The following is a 23,001-nucleotide window of genomic DNA, read 5'->3' as shown; positions in this document are numbered from 1 at the left end:
GATGGTTGTAGTGGGGGCTAGAGTAGAAAAGGAGACTAATGGGATGCTATTGCAGTAGTCCATGCAAGACAAGGCTCTGAAGAGATTAGAAAGGAAAGGACTCTTTTCTTAAAAAAAAACAAAAACAGAAAAGAAAAGAAGAAAGGAGAGGGTGGATTAAAAAGAGGTCGTTAGGAGATAGAAAAACAGAACTTGGTGACCGGTGGAATGTAGGGAGTGTGGAAAAAGGCGTTTGGGCGTCAATATATCCAGGTTTTCAGCCCAGGATACTGGATTGATCCATATTCATGCCCTTCATTACTGCCTCTTACCTGTACTGCTCACTTTGTTAATTCACTGTATACTCATATACTAGTATCTGTTATTAACTAGTTCAAAGAGTACTAACTCTTAAAGTTTATTTCCTTTATACACCACATAGAATTTGGCACAGTGCTGGACACAAGAATTAAACATTCAACACAATGTTTAGTTTATTTAAATTAAAGTAACTACTAATAAAGTAAAATAGTAAAATAAAGAACCACACTAAAGGGAAAATATAGAAACACCAAATTATGTATACATGTAAGTTTTTCCTAATTTCAGTTTGATGCGATCCCTTTCCCACTTCAAATGTCATGATAGTTTATGTCACTGCTTTATATCTTCTCCACTCCTTGAAAGCAGACAGCAGTTCTCGCATTCCTACAACCTGTCCAGAGCTTAGCATAGTGCTTTGTAGTAATGGCAAGCCTTTCAAAGCACTTTTAAGCATGTGTTAAACACTGTGTGAAGTGCTTTCCATGAATTAGCTTGTTTATCCTCACGACATATTTATGTTGTGCAGTACTATTTTAATCCCCATTGGTATGTGCATTCTGAGGATGAGGAAACCAAGGCTCAGGAGTTAAATGACTTGCCCAGGGTCATACAACTGGTAAGTGGCAGAACCAGGTTTTGAACCGGCGTCTCTTGATTTCATAGTCTTCTGTACTCGATCATCACTTGTACTTGCTCTTGGTAAGGAGACTGCAACAGAAGGCACTTTTATTGGTTGAATTAGATTAGTTGTAGGAAGAGTGTCTGAAGTTAAGCTTACTTTTTAGCAGTGTTTATTGACAGTGAAGTTTTGAATCCTGAAAAGACCTGTGTATTTCTGGAGAAAGAATATTCTGAATGTTATCCAGAATATTCAGGAGTATGGCCACTTGTTCGTGGACATTTTCTGTCCTTATCTTTGACGTCTCCTTACATAGAAAGATGACCAGATTAATTAGCCAGAGGGCCACTAAAGGCTAGGAGGGAGCACCAGTTGAAGTGCCAAGGAATGAGGATCTACAGAAGTAATGCAGGTTGAAGCAAGATGGATAAAGCAGTCTGTTTTAGTCTTGTCCCTAGAAGTTCACTATAATTAGGTGTGGCCATCTAGCTTTGTTTTAGAATGAAAAGAATGTCAGGATTATAATACTAGATTTAAAGAGCAGATTTACAAGTGTTAATTAGTTTTGACTGTGATTGTGTTGTCCGGAAAACAGCCCATTGAGAGCTGAGAAGTAGAGTTTCTCTGTCAAATACTAAAGCCATTGTCTTTAAATTTCCTTTTTTTAATGTGCTTCTGCTTTACTTTCATTTTCATTAACCAACGGTAGTTCCTGGTGTTGTCCCTGTGTGTGAAAGATGGATGGGTAATAGCCAACTCCTCTTTTGGTAGATGAATTCTAACACTTAAGAGAAAAAGACTGATGAAAAAGAGAGTAAGAATTTCTTAGAATCCCATAAATTTGTCTTTTCCCAAAAGTGATTCATCAATGTTGGGAAGATCCTTACTTCTCTAGAGTTTCTATTTCAAATTCAAACTGTTGTTTCCATGTATCCTAAAGGCTTTGTCCCTGAGTTTCAGGGATCTTAGTTAAACGAAGGTAGGTTCTTTCCAAAAAACTCAACGGGCCATGAAAATTAAAACAAATGGTTTTCCTTTCGTAATTTTAAGTTATAAGAATTAATCTTGAGAGTCTCTGAATTCTTATTTGGAAGAATGTAAGATTCTAGGTTTTATTTTGGCCTATTGGAAGAATATTCAGTATTAATATGTATTGTTTTTATTTTTTTTAATGTATAATGAAAGTAAGATACATTTAATGGAATGCCAGTGGCATTACCATATCCTAATATTTATTTCCCAGGTTTACATTATATGCAATCTGACAACTTCATTGCTTTGAGACACTATTATTGTATTATTCTCCATTTTGTAAGATTAAAGGAACTAGGGCTGTTTGGCCCAGAAAAGAGACAAATGAGAGAAACATGGGGGTTGTCTTCAAACAACTGAAGCATTGTTGTGTTGAAAAAGGGATTTGGCTCCTTTTGTGTAGTCCCAGCAGGTTGGACCTTTGTGTGGAATTTATAGGGAGACAGATTTCAGTTCAGTTTAAGGAAGAACTATCCTGCCAGTCAGATCTGCTCAAGGAGGGAGTCTGCTGGCTGGTAGGGAATGCGGTGGTCCATCTTAAAGTTGTAAAAGATGGGTTCGCTGAAAATCTCCAGATGCCAGATAGGGAATCAAATTAGGTGGGCTATGAGGACCCGACCCACTCTGAGTTATTTACCAGGAAGTAAGGGTGAGGGGAAGAAACCAGACTGCCACCAATATAGGGCAAGAAATGAGAGCTAGAGCTAGAGGATAAGAGGGGGGGAAATTGAGGGTCCAGTCCAGTATCTCTCTCCCATCCATTAGAGTCCTACATAGTTGACATTTTCTCTGCCATGGACGTTTAAGAAAACGTTGCCTCTCGTTTCATAAGCAGTCATTCTGCAGAACTTAAGGAATGTTTGGCATGGTCACAGAGACTGAGCAGTTCTGTTTCTGTAATGGGCTTCTGGCAGGAGTCACTGAGTTACGCTACATCAGCAGTGTCCAGGTTGTGGGCTTTAGGTGAGAGCAACGCCTTCTGTCAATTGATTTGGTTTTCTTTCCAGTAAATTTCAAAATGTTCTTATTGCTGTTAAATTGAACTAAACTTCAGCAACAGTAGGGTTTAGGCTGAGATTCTCTTGTTCTGAAGGTTTGGATTTATTTCTGCAGCTTCCATTTCTGTCTTTATTAAATGTTGCATGAACATCTTTAGCACTGGAATTTGATGTAGGAAGAAAGCTGAAATTGATATATCCTTTTCAACCATGATCCCTGGTTCCTGGGGAGAGGTATGGTGAAGTGGGTAAGAGTATGAATTTTTGATGTCAGGCCTGGATTTGATTCTCATCTCTGCCATTCATCACCTTTATCACCTGAGACAATGGCCTAACTTCTCTGGGTCTCAATTTCTTCATCTGTAAGAAAAAATATTTCTCATAGGGTCAGTGTGAGTGTAAATGAGATAATAGTACATAAAAAGTATTCAGTACATGGTAGGAGCTCAGTAAATGGTTGCTACTTTATTTTTGTGCTAGGAGTAGAGATTTATTGTTTTTGTTATCAGGGGTCGTCTTGAAATGGACATTGAGTTGATGTGCCAGTAGTACAGAATACGTAATTCCTTGTTAGGATGTAATTCTGTGAATAATACATAACAAATCTGAGGGGTAATTCCACAATTCTTCAAAAGGAAAGACACCAGCAAAGAAAAGTAGAAAAAATTAATTTAAAAGGAGTAATGCACACTCTATTTTTCTTTCCTCCCTCCTTTCTGAGGTTCAGGTAGAAGTATCTAGATTGGGAATTGGAAGTCTTCTGCACCAAGATACGCACAAAGTGGTTGAGGTCATCGTGAGACTGAGAAAAGAGAAGGATCGAAGATAGAATCTTAAGTAGCACAGATACAGAGTTTACAGGGAGGAAAGTCAGGAAAGAGGTGAAGTAGGAGTCAGTTAAGTATAGAGCACAGTACATTGAACCTGAAGTTGGGAGATCTGGGTTTTTCTAGTCTCCCTTTTTCCATTCATGGTTTGTGTGCCTCTAGGTATATGACTTTGCTGTTGTACAGACCTGACTTGGTCTTTAAGGCTCCCTAAATACCTGAGTGTCTCCATTCTGAATCTACTTGGAAACAAGAACAGGTGAATCAAGGTCGTGTAATGGCCCTGAAACAGGAATGAATTTCAAGAAGGAACAATGTCAGATGTTACAGAAATAAAGGAGGATAAGAGCTGGGGAAATATAGGGTGCCCAGGAGGCCAATTTGTCTAGATTAGAGGGACAGAAATGTATGCAATATAAGATTTACTATGGAATAGCATGTAATGAGAATTATTCTAGGTCCTCTTATTGGCTTTGTAGATAACATTGTTAATAAAACTACTTGATGCATTAGGAAAAATTTAATCATGTGCTTTCATCATTGATCTATACATTACACTGCTTGAAGATTTCTTTCAGTCAAGGTCAAAGGGAATTTTGAGGTGGTCTACTGCTGGGTGAGTCAGAGCTAAATCTTGTTTCTCTTTAGAATTTTGATTGCAGTTCTCACTTGAAATGTTTTGTTTTCTGTAGCCTGATTGTTCCATTATGGATGGAGGGGATGACGGTAACCTTATTATCAAAAAGAGGTTTGTGTCAGAGGCAGAACTAGATGAACGACGCAAAAGGAGGCAAGAAGAATGGGAGAAAGTTCGAAAACCTGAAGATCCAGAAGGTATATGGGCTTATAGTTTGGCATTCCACATAATGATCTTAATCCTTACACCAGCCCTGCAAAGTAGTTGTTAATGTCCTCACTTTAGTACAGTAGAGGAACTGAACCTCAGAGGGGTGAAGGAATCCGTGTTAGGCCTCTATAGCTGGGAGCAGAACCAGCATACTCACATCCTCACCCACACTGTCCTCCAGGAGATCCTGCTAGTCTGTTCCCTCCATACAGGTGGGTCCAGGATCAGAACAACTGAGAATGCTGCTGTTGTAGAGGATTTGGACTGGCCTCTCATCCAGTTGACTGTCTCAGGCCATGAGCCCTACTGACATTGATAGTTGGCTTTGAGAACTGCTGGCCCCTCTCTGAAGTCTAAAGGGAAGCTGTGGACTTTGTACTATTTTTGTGTTATCCTTGCCCTCAGATCATGCAGAGACTTGACTTGATCTTTAAAATCCTTTGTGATTCCAAAATAATACAATACGAAAGAGTTCTAAAGTATGTATCTTTTTTCCGCCTCTCCCCACTTTTTGCTCCCTTCCTCTTCCTTTCAGAATGTCCAGAGGAGGTTTATGACCCTCGGTCTCTGTATGAAAGGCTACAGGAACAGAAAGACAGGAAGCAGCAGGAGTACGAGGAGCAGTTCAAATTCAGTAAGCCTCAGAAAACACAGAGTCCAAGGGACTCAGCAGGGTCTTTTTGATGCACGTTTGCCTCATGCAGCACTTTTTCTAACTAGCCATGGAATTGTCTTGGTTATCTTAGTCTCTAAATGGTCATTTGGTGGAAAAGAGACAAATTTCTACCTTCTAGACCACATGGAACATTTTTGTGTAGAGCTCAAGATATCCATTTTAATGCTATGCTAATATCTAGCCATGGGAGGAATGCCTTGATTTTATGCCATGTTATCAATTCAGAAGCCATGGTGTTTACAAATTCTTTTCTTCTAATCCCCTGAAGGATCTGCTGTTTATTAAAAAAACGAAAAGGAAAAATCTTATTTGGCTATATTTTCCCTTTAGCCTGCTAAGTGTTCCTTGTTTAATTATTTCCTCAGAAAACATGGTAAGAGGCTTAGATGAAGATGAGACCAACTTCCTTGATGAGGTTTCTCGACAGCAAGAATTAATAGAAAAGCAACGAAGAGAAGAAGAGCTGAAAGAGCTGAAGGAGTACAGAATATCCTTTGTACTTGGAGAGAGATCTGTAAGGTGGCAGTTTCCCATCACCATCCGTGGATTTTAGTGTCTTCATAAATAGCATTAGGCCTTCTACTTGGTGATCTCGAAGTTCCCTTTCAACACTGATATTTTTATGGTTCTGAATAACTGACAGTGATTTATGGAGTGAATGTTGCACGCAAGAGTCTGTTGCAATCAAAAGTCCAGATCCTATCAGGTTAACTGAAGGCCTAAATCCCAGTAGTCAGTACCAGGGTATTCTTGCCTTGTGGGATTAGACTGAAACAGATGGCCAATGCAGTAAACCTCATCCAGGGGAGAAACTGGCTTTTGAGTTTTAAAAGAAAATGTTTAGCAACTCTTCCTGTGTCCTTAGTAACCTTCCCTACAGGAACAGCCTGGTCTGTCCCCACAGAGGCGTAGAGAAAGGGACAAAGATGACTTGGCTTTGGCTCAGCTTTGCCTTTTTGACATCCACTTAAATGTCTTAATAGGCATCCCAGATGTAACCTGTCTACATCAAAATTCTTAAGTCCATGCCTCACTACTACACCCTCATCACACTGCCCCCGCTCCCCCATCTACTCTCTTCTTTTTCTGGTCTTCCCAGTTTCAATAATGGTACTCCTATACCCACGGGTGCCTGGGCCAAAAATCACCTCCAAAATGTACTGCAAATCTGTGCAGTTCTTGCTGTCTCTGCTGCCATTGCAGTAGTTGTAGACTCTTCTCTGGACTGCTATGACCATCTGATTAGTCTGTCCTTCTGCTCTCATCCCCAAAAGTCCCTTCCCAGACAACAGTCAAAGGGAACTTTGGGAAACATACATGGGATTGTGTCACTTTCCTGTTTGAAACACTAGTGGCTTCCCGTTGCATTGAGACAAATCTACATCCTTTCCCCAGCCCTCCAGGGCTCTACATTATTTAGGCCAACTCATCTCCCTGTTACATCTTGAACTCACGCTTCCTGTTGTTCACTGCACTACAGCCTGCTGGCCTTTGTGTTCCTCTCTCACTGAGCGTTGTGGTTTCATCTCAAGGCCTTTGTATTTGCTGTCTCCTTGACCTGGAATGCTCCACCCTCAGATATTACAAGGCTGGTATTTCGTGGCCCTCTGGTCTCAGCTCACCCCTCCCTTCCTCATAGAGACTTTCCCTAAGCACCCCACCTAAAATTGCACCCACTCTTATCACTGTCTGTAATGTCATTTTTAAGTAGTACTTGTCACTACCTGAAAACTCTGAATTCATTTGCTTTGTGCTGGTTTGTTTGCCTCTTTACTGCTGGAATGTAAAGTAAGCTCCATCAGAACAAGGACTTGGCCCCACTGATTTTCCCAGTGCCTGGCATATCATAGGTTCTCAGAATATACGTGAATGAATTAATGAGTGACTCATAGGAGAGGTTAATAAGGACATCCTAGTTTTTTTATCTCCTATGAGAAATCTTGTTTGAATATTTCAAGCTTATATATTGAATAACCTTAGTAGTGTGATTGAACAGGTTTCACCTCTAAGGTTGATAAGACATTGCGTGTACGAGTATGTGGTAGTTGGGTTTTTGTTTGTTTGTTTGGTTGGGTTTTTTTTGCAGGGAGTGTGAGTAGGTTCCACTAAAGAGTTACATGGGAGAAAGTGTACATAGATTCCCTGGGATTTGGTTTAAATCCAGGTGACTGACACTGATTGAGATAAGGTAGCAGCATGATGCCACAAAACCCATTCCGAACTGGTAGCAAAAGACCTGGCTTCCAGTCCCAGCTCTCCTAGTGGCATCTCCTAGTATAATACTAAGATAGGAGTTGATGGAAGGTCACACCTCAATCCCAGCTGTAGGACTGAGACTGGCTTTTCTGAAGCTCCCCTCTCCCGCTCCCTTCCCTGCTGACCCCAGAATAATATTATGCATTGATGTTTGCAGAGACGGGCAGATATATGCATTGCATTGTTTCAGGTACCAGGCTCTCTTCTCTAAGGAAATACACGAATTACACCTATTACTTGAATTATGTCTGTTTTCTGTGCTTAATTTGGCAGGCTAGCAAATAAGATAGCGAGTGTCTCCCAGAGCAGCATTCTGGCAAGCAGTGTTGATGTGGTATGAGTGTGAGAGGCCCTTCGGTTTCCAATTCAAAGGAAAGAATGAACAGGGCAGCAGTGAGGCACAAGAAACTTGTCTGTCCTGGTAACATTACAGGACAGCATTGAAGAGGCCCCAAGGGTATTGGCTTTCATTGGAAACTTGGAAAGTTCTGACTCTTTAGAAGAACTGAAGAAAAGCAGGCCTTCCAGTGCACTGATATACAATCACTAATCCCAACCACACATGTAGCCAGAGACATGTTGAGAGAGGAATTGAAGGATTAGACACTTGTTTGTGGAAGTTCTAAACCAGGAGCTGGTTCTTGGCTTTGCTTGATTGTTGTAACGTGGTACACTTTATAATGTGATGCTTGTGAATACAAATAAGCTCTGGTTTGTGCCATATAAACAACAGAACTGTTATTTCATTTGGGAGCAACCGGTAGTTAGCAATATTGTGTGTATTAAAGACTATGTGATTTTAAAAAAATGCCTCATTTAATGAATTCCTTGAGATTTTTGAGTTGTGTTTATTTAAAGCATTTTAGGGGGAGAAGGACTTCAGGGGGAAAAATTGCTTATGTTGTGGATATGGATCAAAAATGATATTAATATTATTATCACCTTTACCCCATCTCTTCCCCCCCCCCCGCAACCCCCCAAAGAAAAGGTTGGAAGTTTTTTACTTTAAAAGAATAAAAAGTTAAGTGTTGGTTTTTGTCTGTGTCCTGATAACACATGTGTGCTTTCGTTGTGTTAATTATTTCCATTTTTTATTTTTCAATATTTAATATTAAGAATTTTCTTTGAGAGTTTCTATACCTTAATGATGGAGTTGCAGGTAAAAAATCACAGTATGCTCATGTTTCCACGATGACCTTAAACACATTAAATTGATGAAACTCAGAATAGCACTGCATATTAAGCATAATCCGCATAGAATAGTCCAAATATTTAAGGTAACTGTCGTTCATAAGAAGAGAGTTAGTGATCAGAAGAATGATCAGAATTAGAGTTTCCTTATTTCTGGTACCCAGTTTTCTCCATTGTTGAAAGAGATAAGTAGCTGAGACCAGATGCCCCATCCCTACCTCTTTGGGTTGATAATAATGCTTCTTAGATTTCTTGGGCACTAGATGTCACTATTGTTCCAGTAGGGCACTACTGCGTCTTAAATAAGGTATTGCACTATGTTGGAATACTTACCTATTGCATAACAGGTTGTAAGAGAATGAAAAGGAAGGTGGGGAGGAGGCTGGTAGAACAAAAAGAAAGTGACATGCATTGAAAGCCAGAGATTGACATCAGGCATGAAAAAAAGTGATGTTACACGTGAATCTGTTATGCTTCAGAAAATAACTTTTTGGTTCTTGTGTTGCATATGCACAGAGGTTTCTCATTAAAATCACCTTGAGAGTTTAAAACAGGTTCCTGGGCTTCTGGGACATCAGCATCCAGTAGGTTTGGGACTGGGGAGGAACTCTGTTTTTTAATGAGCCTTAAGTGATTTTGATGTTGCCTTGCACCAGCTGAGTAGGAGTTAGTCTCCATTATGTCTAAGATTGGATGCCATTAATAGTCAGGACATTCTGCAAAAGTTGATTTTACCCATAACGGGGAAAAGAGCAAACATTTTCTATTTTCAGGGAATCCACATTTTTTTTTTCTTGTTGCAGTATATTCCTTAGGATCTTTGTTCTCCCCAGCAAGCATAATATCAACCATGTGTTTGGTAATAGGTTTTCTGGCTGTGCTCAGTTTGTCATTGAGAATCAGAGGGAAAAAAATTTGCTTGCTTGTATTATCTTGTGCTTGATTTGCCGTCTTCCTCTGTGGTCACCTTTATTTGTGTTTAAATCAGCTGGATTTGACTGGCAGAATAAAGAGGGGAGCATTTTTATATATATATATAAGTAGGCTAAACATCCCATGGCAGAGCTGAAGTGCTACTGTATTTTACAGTGTTCTTTCTCTTGCATTACCATTGTTCTGTCATCTTTCTGCTTGGTTTGACCCTTAACCTGTAACTCACAGTAATCTCAACAAAGTTGGAATTTCTCCAGAAAACAAGAAAGAAGTGGAGAAGAAAGTGACTGTGAAACCCATGGAAACCAAGACTAAGTTCTCCCAGGCAAAGCTGTTGGCAGGAGCTGTGAAGCATAAGAGGTGAGCCAGGCAGCACTCGCACAGCTTCCATCTCCCTCTGACCTTGTACTCTGCATGCCCTTTGTAATGGTAGCCAGGGCAGAAGGTCACCCAAGCATATGTCTCGGTGAAGTCCCTTTGGTAGCCTTACCTCACTCCCCTTCCAAACTTGGTATCTTCTCCAGTCTTTGACCCTTGTCTCATTGTTCATTCAGAATGATAGCTACTCTTCACTGGGCACCTGCTGTGTACCAGGCATTACGTTAAGTGCTGTCCATGTATGATCTTGGTTATTCCTCAGCAAGTCTATGAAGTACAAGTTCCTATTATCAGATGAGGAGGCCGAGAATTTGAGAGGTTGAGAACCTTTATCCAAGGTCACAACCATAATTGGAGAGGTGGAGTTCAATATTTGAGCATTTATGTTTCTAGGCAAATGAGGTAGCAAGCTCTAGGAAAGGCTTTGTATAGGGTGTAATAAGAGCGGGAGGAGGAAACACCCAACTGTCTAGGCAGGGTGGGGTTTGTGTGCTCCCGTTGGAGAAGTTAGGGAAGGCATTAGACAGGAGATTAGGTAGGATGACTAGGGTTTTGACAGGCAGATGGGAGAGGAGAACATCTTAGGCAGGGGGAACAGCTGTTGCAAAGGCATGTGGCCTGTAAGCACATGGCCACTGTGACAGGGTTACAGAACTGGCTGGGATCGGCTTGATTGACGGGGGTGGCAGCACTGCCTAGAGGTTTTGGTAAGTTCTTTGTTATGTTTGCTCCTCCCTTTCCAAGTCCTAAAATGGCACCAGAGTGATTAGATCTGGTCATTTCAGTTTGACCAACCCTACCGTGAGCAAAATGATGTCAAGTTGAAGTGCAGTCTATTAGAAAAATCAATATGGTATATTGTCAGCCAGCCACATGTTTGGAAGGGAGTGTGTTGATTTAGTCTTGTGGTTTGGCACACCATCCATTGCTGCAGCTCTTCCTAGGATCACTGCTTACATGTCAAAATGTCATCATGGTGTAGCAGCAGAGGGGAGGGATAGCAGTAGCCGGAAAAGGGCCAGTTACCGAGCATAAATTATTTCTTTCAAGTTTCCACATACGCTTTCATGCTTGGCTCAATGTCTTTCAAGATTTGGACCTGGGCAGTTTTACTGGACTGCGCCAAGAAAGGGCTCTCTAGGTGGGCGATTCGTTACCTCTCAGCATTGTCTTCCTGCTAGTAGAATGTGTGTTACAACTATCTCCCCTTTAGTCCTTGGCACCATTCAAAAGGGCCCATTTGGTGACATGCCTGTAACCCTTTTTAGATTTTGAAACTACATCATTTATTGTTGTTTTGTGTAGCAAGGTGATAAATTAGTCTCCTGGGGCGGGAGTTCCTAATGTATCCAGCCTGGGTTTATTAGAATCACTTGGGAGTTTGTTAATGTGGCTTCTAGGCCTCACACTAATTCTGGTTCGCTAAGCTTGGAATGAGGTCTGGGAGTCTAAGTCTGGTTAACATCCATCACCACACATTTTACAGTTTTTTTTCTTGTGATGAGAATTTCTAAGATCTACTCTTAGCAATCTGCAAATATACAATACAGTATTATTAACTATAGTCACCATACTGTCCATTGCATCCCCAAGAATGATTAGTTTATAACCGGAATGTACCTTTGAAGGTGGTCAATTTTAAGGTGGTCAAATATATCAATATTTTCTTTTATGGTAAGAGCATTTTATATTTTGTTCAAGAAATTCTTCCTATGCTGAGGTCATAAGATAGTTTTTCTTCTCCGAGTTTTAGAGTTTCATCTTTCACATGTTAGTCTTTACCTGGAATTGATTTTTGTGAAGGGTATGAAGTAGGGATTCCATGTCAGTTTTTTTCCTCCAAATGAAAAACCAATTTTCTATTTTTAGATTTTTTTTTAAATGGGGGATTAGGGGAAGGGAACCGCGCTTGGGAAATGGGGTAAGGGGAACAGACAAGTTGCTGTCCTTTTGTTCTTCAGTCTAGCTGTGGAGGACATCGCTTCACTGGCCCAAGTTGGCACCATCATTGCGCTCTTCCCGGGTGAGGCAGATAAGTCCCCGGCTTCTGGACGGCCGCTCACGATGGCTGCTGGCTACACACGGTAGCTCATGGCAACCCACTACAGCAGGGGCTGCATCCTACGTCGTCACCGGCGACTCACGGCAGCCCAGCTCCAGGTTGAGCTGTTGTTCAGCATCTTAGCTGTAGAGGGCAGTGTCACTGGCCCTCATATGTGGGATCCGAACCGGGGCCCTCTGGCGTCCCAAGCCAGTTCTTAACCAACGCGCCACGTGGCCGGCCCTGAAAAGCCAATTTTCTAGCAACATTAATGAAATAAATACTTCTGCCTATTTTCCCCAGTGATCTTCAGTGTCACCTCTGTCTTATAACAAGTCTCTATACACATAATGGGTTTGTTTGATGGTTCTTTTTTTCTGTTTCTTGGAGGTGTTGCACCAGTACCTCTCTGTGTAATAATTATAGCTTTATAATAAATCTTGATATCTGATGAGGCAAGTCCCCTTACATTCTTCTCAGGGATATCTTGTCTATTCTTGGCCACTTCGTTTGTTCATATAAATTTTATTTATTTATTTATTTTTTTAGCTGAGCCATCCTGCCACCTGTTGGCAGCTCAGCTCGGGCTGGGAATCGAACCGGCGACCCTGTTGCTCAGAGCTTGTACTCTTGAGCTAGCTCTTAACCAACTGAGCCACTCAGTCAGCTCTGTTCATATAAATTTTAGATTTAGTTTAAGCTCTTTAAAAATCTCTACTGGGATTTTTATTGGAACGTTATTAAATTGGCTTGATAAATTTATGGAGAGAACAGATTGTTATGGATTTGAGTCTTTTTTATCCATGCCATATATCTACGTTTATTGGTAACGTCATAAAGTTTTATAGTTATTTTTCAAAAAAAGTTGTGTACATCTTTTGTTAAACTTATTTCTAATTATTTTATATTTTTTGTTGCTGGTATGTAAAAGTGCAATCGATGGAATATTTACATCCAGCCACCCAACTCATTAACTTTAACAATAACTCCTTAGTAACTTATTAACTTTAATATTTTATCAATGGATTCTTTTGAAATGTCTATGTAGAGAGTTACCATCTGTGAGTAATGACAGTTTTATTCTCTTCCTTATACATTTTTTTTTTTTAGTTGAGCCATCCTGCCACCTGTTGGCAGCTCAGTGGCAGCTCAGCTCGGGCCGGGAATCGAACCGCTGGTTGCTCAGAGCTCACACTCTTGAGCGAGCTCTTAACCAACTGAGCCACTCTGCCAGCCCATCTTATACCTTTTAATTCCTTTTCTTTATCTTACTGCACTGGCCAGGACTACTAGTAAAATGTTAAATAGAAACAGTTATTGTGCACGTTCTTGTCTTATTTATTAATTTTAAGAAGTGTTTTTAACTTTTTTACCACTAAAAATAATATTTCACCTCCCCCCGACCCCCCAGATATCCTTTAGTAGGTTAAGGATGTTCTGTTCCTAGCTTGATAAGAGGTTTTTGTAGCCATGAATTGTTCAATTTTGTCTTACTTGTTTCTGGTTTTGAATTGATAAAATAAATTTTCTTCTTTACTCTGTTACAGTAAAAAACTAAATTTATAGATTTTTCTAATGTTGCCTTCCCGTGAGAAAAAAACCCAGCTTGGCAGTAATGTATCATTATTTTTTTTTTAACTCTGCTGACTTGGTTTGCTAATGTTTTGTAACGGTTGTTGAATCTATGCTCTTGAGTAAGGCTGGCCTGTATTTTTTTTCCCCAGTGTATCTGATTTTGACAGGAAAATTAAAACTAACTTCATAGAGTGATTTAAGGAGTGTTCTTTTTTTCCTGTTCTCTGGAGGAGTTTGTATAAGAAGGTGGTATTCTATTTTGTGAAAGTTTGGTAGAACTCCTCTATAAAATCATTTTGGTCGCTCTTTTTAAAATTTATAATTATAGGACTATTGAATTTTATCCATATCTTTTTAAGTCAGTTTTATTTGGTTGTATTTTCTGGGAATTCATCTATTTTGTCTTATTTCAAATGCATTCGCAACCACTATATTTTATTTTTCTGATTGCTGCTCTATCTGTAATTGTCTCATTTTAAGTTTTTAGTTGTGTGTCTAAATAACTGGTTTAAAATTCAGTGTTGATCTCTTTTTACTGGTAGGTTTGAATTTTTAGGACTTTTTATGTAGTTTTTACTATCTTAATGATAGTTGTCTTTTTACTTAAGTTTTTTTTCTTGTATTTTTTTAAAACATTAAGATTGAAAAACATTTTATTCAGTTTTTTTTTTCTTTCTACTTGTTCAGATTTATGTATTCTATTTCTATTCTTTTGGTGGCTAACCTTGCAACTTAGCAGGCATTCTTAGCAAAACCTAAAGTAAATAGTTGTCTTACTTCCCTGTGAAATTATACACAAACCTTAGAACTTTTAGCTAAAATACAATCACCCTCTTCCTTTCTTCCTTTCTAGTACTGCCTAGCACTTTAGTATGGTCAAGTTTAACACCACAAATTAGATGTTATTTTTTTAAGTAGACGTTTGTTTAGATTTATATTTGTGTTTGCCTGTGTCTTTTCACCATCCCTTCCTTCTGGGATTAGGCCTTCTTTCTGGGATCCATTCCCATCCTCATTGAAGAACATTGTTTAGATGTTCTTTTAGTGGCGTTCTTTTGGGTGACTTTCAGACTCTAGCATGTCGCTGAGGATGTTTTCTTTAATCTTTAATAACTTAACTAAATTTTTGTCATTTATGAGCATGTCCAGATATTCTTGAAATCCATCTATGGTTCTAACCAGGATGAATGATAAGGACAACAAAAATCTGATGTTTAGGTGATGCTTGAAGATATAACCCTTTACCCCTTGAAAATTAAGTTGGTTTTATAACTAATAATATAACCAAAAGGAGACTCTGAAGTGAAGACTTTTCCTTTCAAATCACTCCATCTCCTTGAGGCTGCCTGCAACCCATATAAATGGTTATTGGAGCTTCTGATTCCCAAAAGTTCGATCCCCAAGATTGGACGTAGCTCACATCACCATGTTTTTTGTTACAGCTCAGAGAGCAGCAACAGTGTGAAAAGACTGAAATCGGACTCTGGTCCAGATGACAAGAATCAAGGTGGGTGGCAGCTCTCATTTTGTTCTTTACCCATAATGCACATGACACAGTAAAGGGCTGGAATGCATTGCATCTGTGAATGAATGCACTTATCTCTAAGCAAGCCTATCTACATTTAATTTACCAAACTGTTTTAATACCAGGCAGGATTTATACCCAAGAGTATGTCAGCTGCCCTGCAAAGTAATATGTTAGAAACCAGTAAAACTGATAAATGACAACTGTGCTCCCTAGGAGTGCTTACAAAGCCAAAGCCCTAGTCATATCACCTCGCTCACAAAGGATTTTTCTCTGTCCCCTCCAAATGTCAAATTTCTTGATTTCACCTGGCTTGTTGCCAGTGAGAGGTAGAATGCTTGGCTGCCTTCTGGGATGGTTGGATTGGATTGCGCCTAGAGCTTAATACAGTTTCCAGGAGTACACTTTCTTTGGTGGTTACTTCTATGTGATCAAATCTGGCACTGTATTAAGTGGCACAGTTTTAAGTGAAGGTGAGTGTATTCAGGTGGCTGTATCAGGAATGAAATTCAAGAGTGTTTTCAGTTCTACTCCTGACTCCCTGTGGGTTTGAGAGCCTGAGCTAAACTCAGTGGGTCATCTCTAAAACAGGGCTTACATTTATTTCTGTCTCAGAAAAATAGTGAATATTTTTTAATATGTATTTCCTGAGTACCAGTAGTGGTCAGTTGTTGCTGATACCTTGTTGCTGTAGAATCTGTTTTTAAAAAGGACATTTAGTGAAGAGTCTCCCGTCTACCTATGTCTTCCTCCATCCAGTTCTTCCAGAGGGAAACAGTAGCATACATTTTTTTATGGATCCATCCAGAGCTATTCCATGTATGTACAAGCAAATACAAATATATTTTTGAAAAAAGATTTTCTATAGGTAATGTAAAACATACTCAAACATTGAGATACTAGTGTAATGAACCCCATCATATAGCTTCAACAGTTTTTAACACATATCCAATCTTGTTTTATTTATACCTCTCTAACTGTAATATTGCGAGGCAAATCCCAGACATCAAATTGTTTCATCCATAATTCTTCTGTATGTATTCCTAAAAAGTAAGCGTTCTTTTTTTATTTGTCTGTTTTTTTTAACATAATTGGAATATCATTATCACACCTAAAGTCATTATAATAATTCCCCAATATTATCAAGTATTCATTTTCCCATACAATTTTTTTCTTGACAGTCAAGATCCAAGTGAGGATCAGACATTGTATTTGGCTATATGGCTTTAAAAAAAATTGTGGTATAATTCACATACCATAAAATTCACCCATTTAAAGGATACAATTCGTAGTTTTTAGTATGGTCACAAGAATGTATATTCGTCACCACTGTTCAATTCCGAAGCATTTTTATCACTCCCCTAAAACAACCCCATGCTCGTTAGCAGTTACTCCCCATCCTTCCCTCTCCCCAGCCCCTGGCAACCACTAATCTATCTGTCTCTATGGATTTGCCTTTTCTGGGCATTTTCACATAAGTGAAATCATGCAGTAAGTATATGGCCTTTTGTGTCTGGCTTCTTTTCACTTAACATGTTTTCAGAGTTCACCCATTGTAGCATGTATCAGTACTTTTTACAGCTGAAGAATATTCCATTGTATGGCTATACCACATTTTGTTTGTCCATTCATCAGTTGATAGACATTTGGGTGGTTTTCCACTTTTCTGGCTATTCTGAATCATGCTGCTATGAACATTCATGCACAGGTTTTTGTGTGAACCACTGCTTTCAGTACTCGTGGGTATACAGCTAGGAGTGGAATTGCGGGGTAAAATGGCAACTCTATGTTGAACTTTTTGTGGAACTGCCAAATTGATTTCCCAATCAGCTGCACCATTTTTACATTCTACCAGCAGTATATGAGGTTCTTCACATCCTTATCAACACTTCTTATTATCTTTTATATCCTTCTTTGTGTGTGTGAAGTGATGTTTCATTGTGGTTTTGGTTTGCATTTCCCTACATAATGGTATCATGTACTTAACTGGCTGTTTGTATATCTTCTTTGGAGAACTATTTACTCAAATCTGAGACTTTTTAAATTGGATTGTCTGTTGAGTTGTAAAGGCTCTATATATTCTGGATACTAGACGTCAGATATATGATTTACACATATTTTCTCCCTTTCTGTAGGTTGTACCTTCACTTTCTTGATAGTGACCTTTGGAGCACAAAAGTTTTAAATTTTGATGACATCTAATTTATTTTTTCTTTGGCTCCTTGTACTTTGTCATATCTAAGAAACCGTATGAAGATTTACCCCTATGTTTTCTTCTAAGGGTTTTGTAGAATTTTAGCTCCTACATTTTGGTCATTGATCCATTTTGAGTTAATATTTATATATGGTATGAAGTAAGGATCCAATTTCGTTCTGTGCGGATATCCAATTGGCCCAGCTCCATTTGTCGAAAAGACTATTCTTTCCCCCCTGAACTGTCATGGCACTTTTGTTGAAAATCAGTTGACCACAAGTGATTTGATTTCTGGACTCGCTTTTCTCTTCCATTGATTTATGTATGTCTATCCTTATGCCATTACCACAGTCTTGATCACTATGGTTTTGTAATAAGTTGTGAAATTGGGAAGTGAGAGTCCTCCGACTTTGTTCTTTTCCAAGGTCCCTTGCATTTCCATATGGGATCAACTTGTCAATTTCTACCAAAAAAAGCAGCTGGAATTTTGACAGGGATTGCTTGCATGTGTAGATCAATTTGGGGATATTGCCATCTTATGGCATCTTAACAACAGCCTACTATGTCTTTTAAATCTCATTTAACCTGTAGGTCTTCCTTTATTAATTTAGTTTTTGTTTCCTTTATATTTTATTTGTGACGAAACTGTGTCTTTGTCCTGTGGACACTCTAGATTTTGCTGATTGTATCCCCATGTTGTTTTCCTTTATACCCTGTGTTCCCTGTAAAATGGTAGTTAGATCTAGAGCTTAATTCAAATTTATTTTTTGGCAAGAATACTCTATTGTTCATTGCTAGTTCACTTGTTATTGTACCTTGGGAATCATTACATATCTGTGCATAAAGAGCGGCTTCATTCCTTTTTAAGGCTGTATAGTATTCCATTGTACGGAATGAACATTTTTATGAATGAGCATTTAGGTTGTTTTCATTCTTTCTATTATGATGTTGTGTTAAATAACCCTGTACACATGCATCATCTTTCATATCCACAAAGATATCAGGTTAAATACTTAGAATTATTGGGTCAGAGAGGATATATATTTGTAATTTAGGTAAATATTGCCAAATTGCCCTGCAAAGAAGTTATCCCAGTTTGCATTCTCATCAGCAATGTAGGCGTTCCATTTCACTGATATCTTTTTAATATATAGGAAACTTCCTGAACTGTGGCTACTTAAAATAGGGTAGGTGTACACTGTGGATGTACACACACACACACACACCCTTTATATAATACTTCATAGAAATTTTAAACATAGTTTAACTAGATAACCAGTAGCTCTGTATCTGGTTCTTATTCCCTGGTAGGAATTCTTTGCATGAGTCTGTGGAAAAGAAAACTCGTGTTGGGTCTTTAAACTGAGTCAGATACTTGTGTTTCAGAGCCATCTTTTTGTCATTCTGAACCCCTTCATCCTACCCCATCCTATATTCTTAAACAGCAGAAAATGGGCAAGAAACATCCTCTTTTGCTAGGAGGTAAAGCTGCACAAGAAGAATATCTCTTGTATCTTGCTTCAGAGTCTTGTCCTCAGCAGTAGAAGCATTTATCCCCCTTGATCCCCCAGAAAATAGCTCTGTGACACCAATGGAGATTCAGGCCTCCCCCACTGGAGGCTCTGGACTTAAGCTCTGAACAGAGCCAGAATACACAAGTTGACCCCATCTGCTCTCAAGTCACGCATCTATCTGAATCTCAAGAATGTTCCCTGTTAGTGATTTTCAGTGTTAATCTGGTACAACAGCATGGACCTACAAATATAGACGTTAGCAGGAAACGTCACCAAATGAGTGCAATCAGAGGGCACCATTTTGTTCTCTTTGGACAGTGAACTGCTTTGGAATGAAATTTGTCAGAGTCACAGCCTTTTCTTTCTTAAAACCTCCTAGGTAATTGGGAGTTCTGGTCTTTTGGCTTAAACTCTGCTGGTACAGAGGTCTAGATTCTTGGTTGCATTTTTGTGGCTGACTTCCATCCTTCCCTTAGGCCAGTTCTAGTCCTCCATAGGTACTCTGAACTACATCCTTCTTTTCTATCTAAGAAAAACCCTAAAATTCAATTCACCTTTGAAATACTTAATAAAATGACCTATCTCCCTGAACAGCTTCACATAAATTATTATACTTTTCTTTTTTTCTTTTGTTTTCTTTTTTTTAGCTGAGCCATCCTGCTACCTATTGGCAGCTTAGCGGCAGCTCAGCTCGAGCCGGGCATCGAACCGCTGTTGCTCAGAGCTCGCACTCTTGAGTGAGCTCTTAACCAACTGAGCCACTCGGCCGGCCCCGTATTTTACTTCTCTAAGTAACTGATTCATACCCTTATAAGATATCGGTTTTTTGTTTTAAACAACCAAATTTTTCTAAGAGTACTGAAAGTATCATTACATATAAGACATAATAATACAATGAATGTTCAAGTAATGAGTGGCATACAGTTTAATGTTATGTCCCAAATTTTCACGCCCCCTAAAACAATTTAGCCATTTGCATTGAAACTATAAAATGCCTTTAACACATTTTCTTGCATCCTCAATCACACATTGTGAATGTTGGTCTGCTCTGTGCCATTTTCCATGCTGTATGCCCAGAGGATGGTGTGGCGAAGAAAGAGCCCTTGCCCTCGAGAGACTTGCGGTTAGAGGAGAATGTAGACAAACGACCCCTCTCGTCATTAGGACTATCCAGTCTGCCACAGCCTTCCTGGCTGTCATACAGGAATGCCCTTGGGGTTATAGAGACATGTGGGCGTGTTCTTCCCTAATTTAAGTGGCCCAGGATGCTGTTTGAAATTTTTTTTTTTTTTTAAAGATTTTTATTGGGGAATTGGGGGGATGGGAACAGTGCTGGGGGATTGGGGAAGGGGAACAGACAAGTTGCTGTCGTTTTTTGTTCTTCAGTCTAGTTGTGGAGGACGTTGCTTCACTTGCCCAAGTTGGCACCATCATTGCGCTCTTCCCTGGAGAGGCAGATCAGTCGCTGGCTTCTGGACGGCCGCTCACTGCAGCTGCTGGCCGCTCACTCTGGCTGTGTTTGAATTTTTGCATTTGCCTTTAAAAAAAAAAAAAAGTTGGTAGTATATGCACATAGTAGAAAACTTAAAAGGGACAAAGGAGTGTGGAATGAAAAATTAAATCTACCCTGTTCCTCAACCACTCAGTTGCTTTCCCCACAGCAGCCACTGTTACCAGTTTTTTATGTATTTTTTCAGACATTGTCTTGCGTATACATGGGCATGTTCCCCTGCCCCCCAAATTACAACTGATACACACCTTTGCCTCTTTGATTTAGCACGATGTCTTGGAGATCATTTGATGCCAGTACACACAGAGATGCTTTACTCTTCTTAATGGCTCAGTAGTAGTCCAACTACATAACTGATCCCCTGTTAATGGACATTTTGGCTGTTTCTAGTTTTTGGCTGCCATCAACACTGCTGCAGTGGATGTTCTCATATGAACATCATTTAAGTTTGAAGGACATTGATGAGTTTCCTGTACCCCCTCAGCAACGTATAAAGATGCCTATTCCCCATACCTTCCCTCTTTATATATTGTTTATTCTCCTGTATCTGAAATTCATCCGTTTCTTTTTCTGTGAACTGTTTATGTCTTCTGTCCACTTTTCTATTCAATTGTTGGTTGGTTGGTGAGTTTTGGAAGAACTCTCTATAGCTTAAAGAAATTAGCTTTTGTGACATTTGTTGCAAATACTTACCTCTACTTTCTCGTAGTGTTGTTACCGCCATCTCTGCAGTCATTCTCAGCTCTCATTTCACTCTCCATGTTTTAACATTGCCTATCTTTAACAGCTTTCTCCCCCTTGTTAGAACTTCCAGTACAACAAGCACATATACTGAGCTCCTGAATTCTGTGTCCTGGCCATTTGAGATCTCTATTAGCTTCTCAGTGTATTTTTTGCTTTTGATTATATATTTGGAACCATGTATCCTTTTCATATTTACATGAGCTGTTAGGGGTTTGTTAAGACAAAACCCTAGAAGGCAATATGCTTGTCAGCCTGAGACAACGAAGTCTGAACTCCAACTCTTAACTCTGCAGTGAGAGCTCAGTTATCATTTTAGTACATTATTTTTTTATTCAGATTTAGTTTAACATTTTCTATTTTAAGAGGCCTGTAACCATAGCAGGTCATTTGACCTCCCTCATCAGTAAAATGGGGGAGTAATACCTATCTGTCAGGTTGTCATAGCAGTTAAAAGAGGGTGGAAACATTTAGAAGGGAGAAGAAAAAGTGGGGTCGAGTTCTTAACTTTCCCTTTAACATTTAAGTCCTGCGTTTTCTAGATGGAGGCTTTCTGTCACTGAGGTGGCAGTGAAACTTTGGGTTTCCTGGGGCAAAAAGAGCCTCAGCCACTTGGTGACATCCTGCATGATCTTAAAATATGCTCTGGCTGTGTCTTCAGATTCCTCAATTGTAAAATAGGAACAGAACCCTAAGGTGAGGATGACAGTGTTACCTGTATAGGGTTATGAGCCTTCTGTGGTAAAGCCTTCAGCACAGTGGAAACTACACCATCAACCCTGGAAAAGGGAGATGAAGTAACGTTCCTTCCTCCTCCTTTGCAGAAGCCCCGTCCTGTGTGTCTCTTGGAAGCACGTCTCTGAGTGGTCCATCCATCCACTGCCCCTCCGCTGCGGTCTGTATTGGCATCCTCCCAGGCTTAGGCGCCTACTCTGGGAGCAGCGACTCGGAGTCCAGCTCAGACAGCGAAGGCACTATCAACGCCACCGGCAAGATTGTCTCCTCCATCTTCAGAACCAACACCTTCCTCGAGGCCCCCTAGCTCCTGTGTCCTTTCCACAGGGAGCTCCTCCCCGAGAGCAGATTGGACGGTTCATCTGCCTACAGGCATTACCTCCCTCAGAAAACTCCTTTGCCTGCTTCCTGTGCACACTGTGATGTTTTGAATCTCATCTAAAAATGTGCCAGAATCTACCTGTGGCCCGACTTGTATTTGGTTTGTCTTTGCACTCCCGTGCAGATGCCCAACCGTGTCCCGCTGCCTCTCCTCACTGATGTGGTGGGGCGGGGTGGCGGGGAGGGGGGGATCAGGGCCCAGCAGAAATTCCACTAAAAATGCCCTGGGAAGATAGGCATCAGCTGGCTTGCAAAGGGTTTGGGTTATGTTGCTTTCTTGTTTTTTCCTTCTTTTCCTTTCCCAGCAGCACAGAGAAGCCAGGGCCTTTGTTGGACAGGTATTATTTAAACATTGTACTCTAGGTGAACATGGTGTTTGGTTATACTGCATTGTGGAGTGTGTGGGGGTGGAGAACTGACTCAGGTAATGAAATGGCGCACTCCCCTGGGACTGACCAATTCTTGATGTTGTGTGACTAAGATTAAAAACTGCATCTGCCGGGGGTGTCACTTAACACTCATCATTCACTGTGAAGTTTTTCCTTACTCTTGGAAAACTTATTCCTTCTTCTCCCTCCATTTTATCCCATTTAAGACTGTAACTCATAGCCAGAAATCAGAAGTGCTAGTAGGTATGTGAATGAGATAACTTAACTGTTGGCTTTGGCAGCTCCTGGGATCCTAATGTTGCAAACCAGTGGGACACGCCTGCATATTCTGACTGT

General features: G+C 39.9%; 1 protein-coding gene across 4 annotated transcripts in view; it reads left to right on the top strand.

Moving 5' to 3' along the window:
- PSME3IP1 (proteasome activator subunit 3 interacting protein 1) overlaps positions 1 to 22,786 on the top strand; it is a 28,109-nt gene extending 5,323 nt beyond the window's left edge. For 3 of the 4 annotated variants that reach the window (XM_019666834.1, XM_019666833.1, XM_019666835.1), the window contains exons 2-7: positions 4,472 to 4,613; positions 5,162 to 5,260; positions 5,668 to 5,789; positions 9,909 to 10,042; positions 15,119 to 15,183; positions 21,985 to 22,783. In XM_019666834.1, the coding sequence (XP_019522379.1) occupies positions 4,487 to 4,613; positions 5,162 to 5,260; positions 5,668 to 5,789; positions 9,909 to 10,042; positions 15,119 to 15,183; positions 21,985 to 22,202 (765 nt within the window). In that variant the 5' untranslated portion in view covers positions 4,472 to 4,486 and the 3' untranslated portion in view covers positions 22,203 to 22,783. Of the gene's footprint in view, positions 1 to 4,471; positions 4,614 to 5,161; positions 5,261 to 5,667; positions 5,790 to 9,908; positions 10,043 to 15,118; positions 15,184 to 21,984 lie in introns of all 4 variants that reach the window. The other variant, XM_019666831.1, reaches the window with a different exon arrangement.
- The last annotated feature ends 215 nt before the right edge of the window (positions 22,787 to 23,001 follow it).

This window comes from Hipposideros armiger, unplaced genomic scaffold (assembly GCF_001890085.2).
Source record: "Hipposideros armiger isolate ML-2016 unplaced genomic scaffold, ASM189008v1 scaffold_479, whole genome shotgun sequence".
In the NCBI taxonomy this organism is placed as follows: domain Eukaryota; kingdom Metazoa; phylum Chordata; class Mammalia; order Chiroptera; family Hipposideridae; genus Hipposideros; species Hipposideros armiger.
Note: the sequence above shows the minus strand (reverse complement) of the source record. Positions and strands in the feature narration are given on the sequence as shown.